The sequence below is a fragment of the Solanum tuberosum genome, unplaced genomic scaffold, assembly GCF_000226075.1.
Source record: "Solanum tuberosum cultivar DM 1-3 516 R44 unplaced genomic scaffold, SolTub_3.0 scf00359, whole genome shotgun sequence".
Lineage (NCBI taxonomy): Eukaryota > Viridiplantae > Streptophyta > Magnoliopsida > Solanales > Solanaceae > Solanum > Solanum tuberosum.
In genome coordinates, this window is record NW_006239281.1 from 118,007 (window position 1) to 119,833 (window position 1,827).

Sequence of the window (1,827 nt, forward strand, 5' to 3'; positions counted from 1 at the left end):
AGGGGGGGGGGGGTGGGGGTGAGAGGTGGGCGGGTGAGGAAGAGATAATGAACTTGCAATGTCACTTATGTAACTTGTTTCTCCTACTTGATTAAGGAAGCCATTTTCCTCATTTTTAAGGAACTTATTCTTAGAGAAAATATTTTGACCAACCAAACATGAAAAAATTGGAAAACATTTTTGAAAAGTATTTTCCTCCATACCAAACACACCCTTAAACAGAGCAGATTCTTAAGTTAAGCCTTCTAACTCAAAAGCTTCTCCTTTTTTTCAAACTGAAAAGATTTTTATTTCACTGCGGGTATAAACTAAAAGATGAAATGAAATAACAATAAAAGAAGATAAGAGAGAAACTAACCAAGATGGCATTGGGCTTGCCAATGGCCCAAAGGTTAACCTTGTGATCTTCTCCCCCAGTTAGAAGAACCCTGGATGACTTCCTTCCAATCTTCAAGCAGTTCACGCTTAAAGAATGAGCTACGAATTCCTCTGTGACAGTATTGTCAAGGTTTTCTAAAATTTGGTTCAAGTCCTCTACTTTTACCTTTTTTACCCAAAAGGAAGTAACTCAAAACATTAATACCCTAATCAACTGACTATTAAGATCCACAAGAAGAATAATACTATTCCTATTCTCTATCCACTAGATAGAAGCAAATTCCAAGGTATGTCTCCACATTTTCCAGCAAAGCAAACAACAAACTAAGAAATACCATTCTCTTACTTAGGATCAATACACATTATAGCAGCAATGGAAAAACAATACATAAAGCGAAGAAACAGAAAAACAAAGGAAAAGGATACGTAACTTATAAGCACGCTTAGTAGTTGTCATGGAGACAAGTCAAAATCCAGTTCGGGAATGGAAATGTCTACGGTAGAAAACCCTAGTACAGACGAGAAATAATGGCAGGGCTGTCGTCATACTAGTGAATCTGAGAGCGATAAACGCTCAAGATCTCGATGAACCTCCTCCACATTTTCGCAACAACAACTACTACTAGTACTGCAGGAAAAAGGGCTTCTCAATCACATTCCTCTACTCAAAATGCTTCGCTACAGAACCATTTCTCCCATTCGAAGCGTGCAAATGTGACAGTTGTTTAATCGTTCTTAGGTTTGAAGTGAGAGTTGCAACAAACGAATTGGTTTAGCAATAATGGCTCTCCATTGCTCTACTCAATTGTAGCTCCAACACGTTCTGATAGCTTCCTCTTCTCAGCCTGAATAACGATGGCCAAATACAAAGAGAAAAAATGGCGTTTTCAAGATCCCCTTTCACCATCGCAGGGAGACAACAATAATAGTAATGTTTAATCTAAAATTTTTGAAAAATGTTTAAATTTTTAAACTCAAAAAAATAAATTAATAATAATAACTCCAATGTTTCTGAAGCCAGTTTAACTCACAAACTACACTTTTGAGTCATTTTTGTAAACATATTTGGTTAGTCATTGACTCATTGTACTATGACTGAATATGTACTTGGATATTGTAATATTTGGTTTAGAGCAGTCAATACGGGCTAGGCCTGTTGGGCCGGCCAGCCCGGCCTGGCCTAACCCGGGATTTAATAGGGTTGGGATAAAAAATTTGGAGCCCGTTTTAAAAAAAGGCTTTTTAGCCCGGCCTGAATAAGTCTGCTGATTTGTGGGGCTTGAGAAATATAGATAGGGCCGGCCCGTAGGCTAATACAAATTAATTAAAAAATATAATATAATATTAAAATTTAAAATTAAAGAGATCCAAACTCAAAATCTATTTAAAGTTTTTTAGGAAATCACTAAGTATAGAAGTTGCATCCACCATGAAAATGTCCAAACACTT

At 36.7% G+C, this 1,827-nt stretch overlaps 1 protein-coding gene across 2 annotated transcripts in view; it reads right to left on the minus strand.

The window, feature by feature from the left end:
- LOC102603236 (katanin p80 WD40 repeat-containing subunit B1 homolog) overlaps positions 1–1,344 on the minus strand; it is a 20,071-nt gene extending 18,727 nt beyond the window's left edge. The window contains exons 1-2 of one of the 2 annotated variants that reach the window (XM_015315327.1): positions 805–1,344; positions 359–489 (exon numbers count right to left, since the gene is read on the minus strand). In XM_015315327.1, coding sequence (XP_015170813.1) covers positions 359–489; positions 805–835 — 162 coding nt within the window. In that variant the 5' untranslated portion in view covers positions 836–1,344. The remainder of the gene's footprint in view (positions 1–358; positions 490–804) is intronic. The other variant, XM_006361479.2, reaches the window with a different exon arrangement.
- Positions 1,345–1,827: the final 483 nt, after the last annotated feature.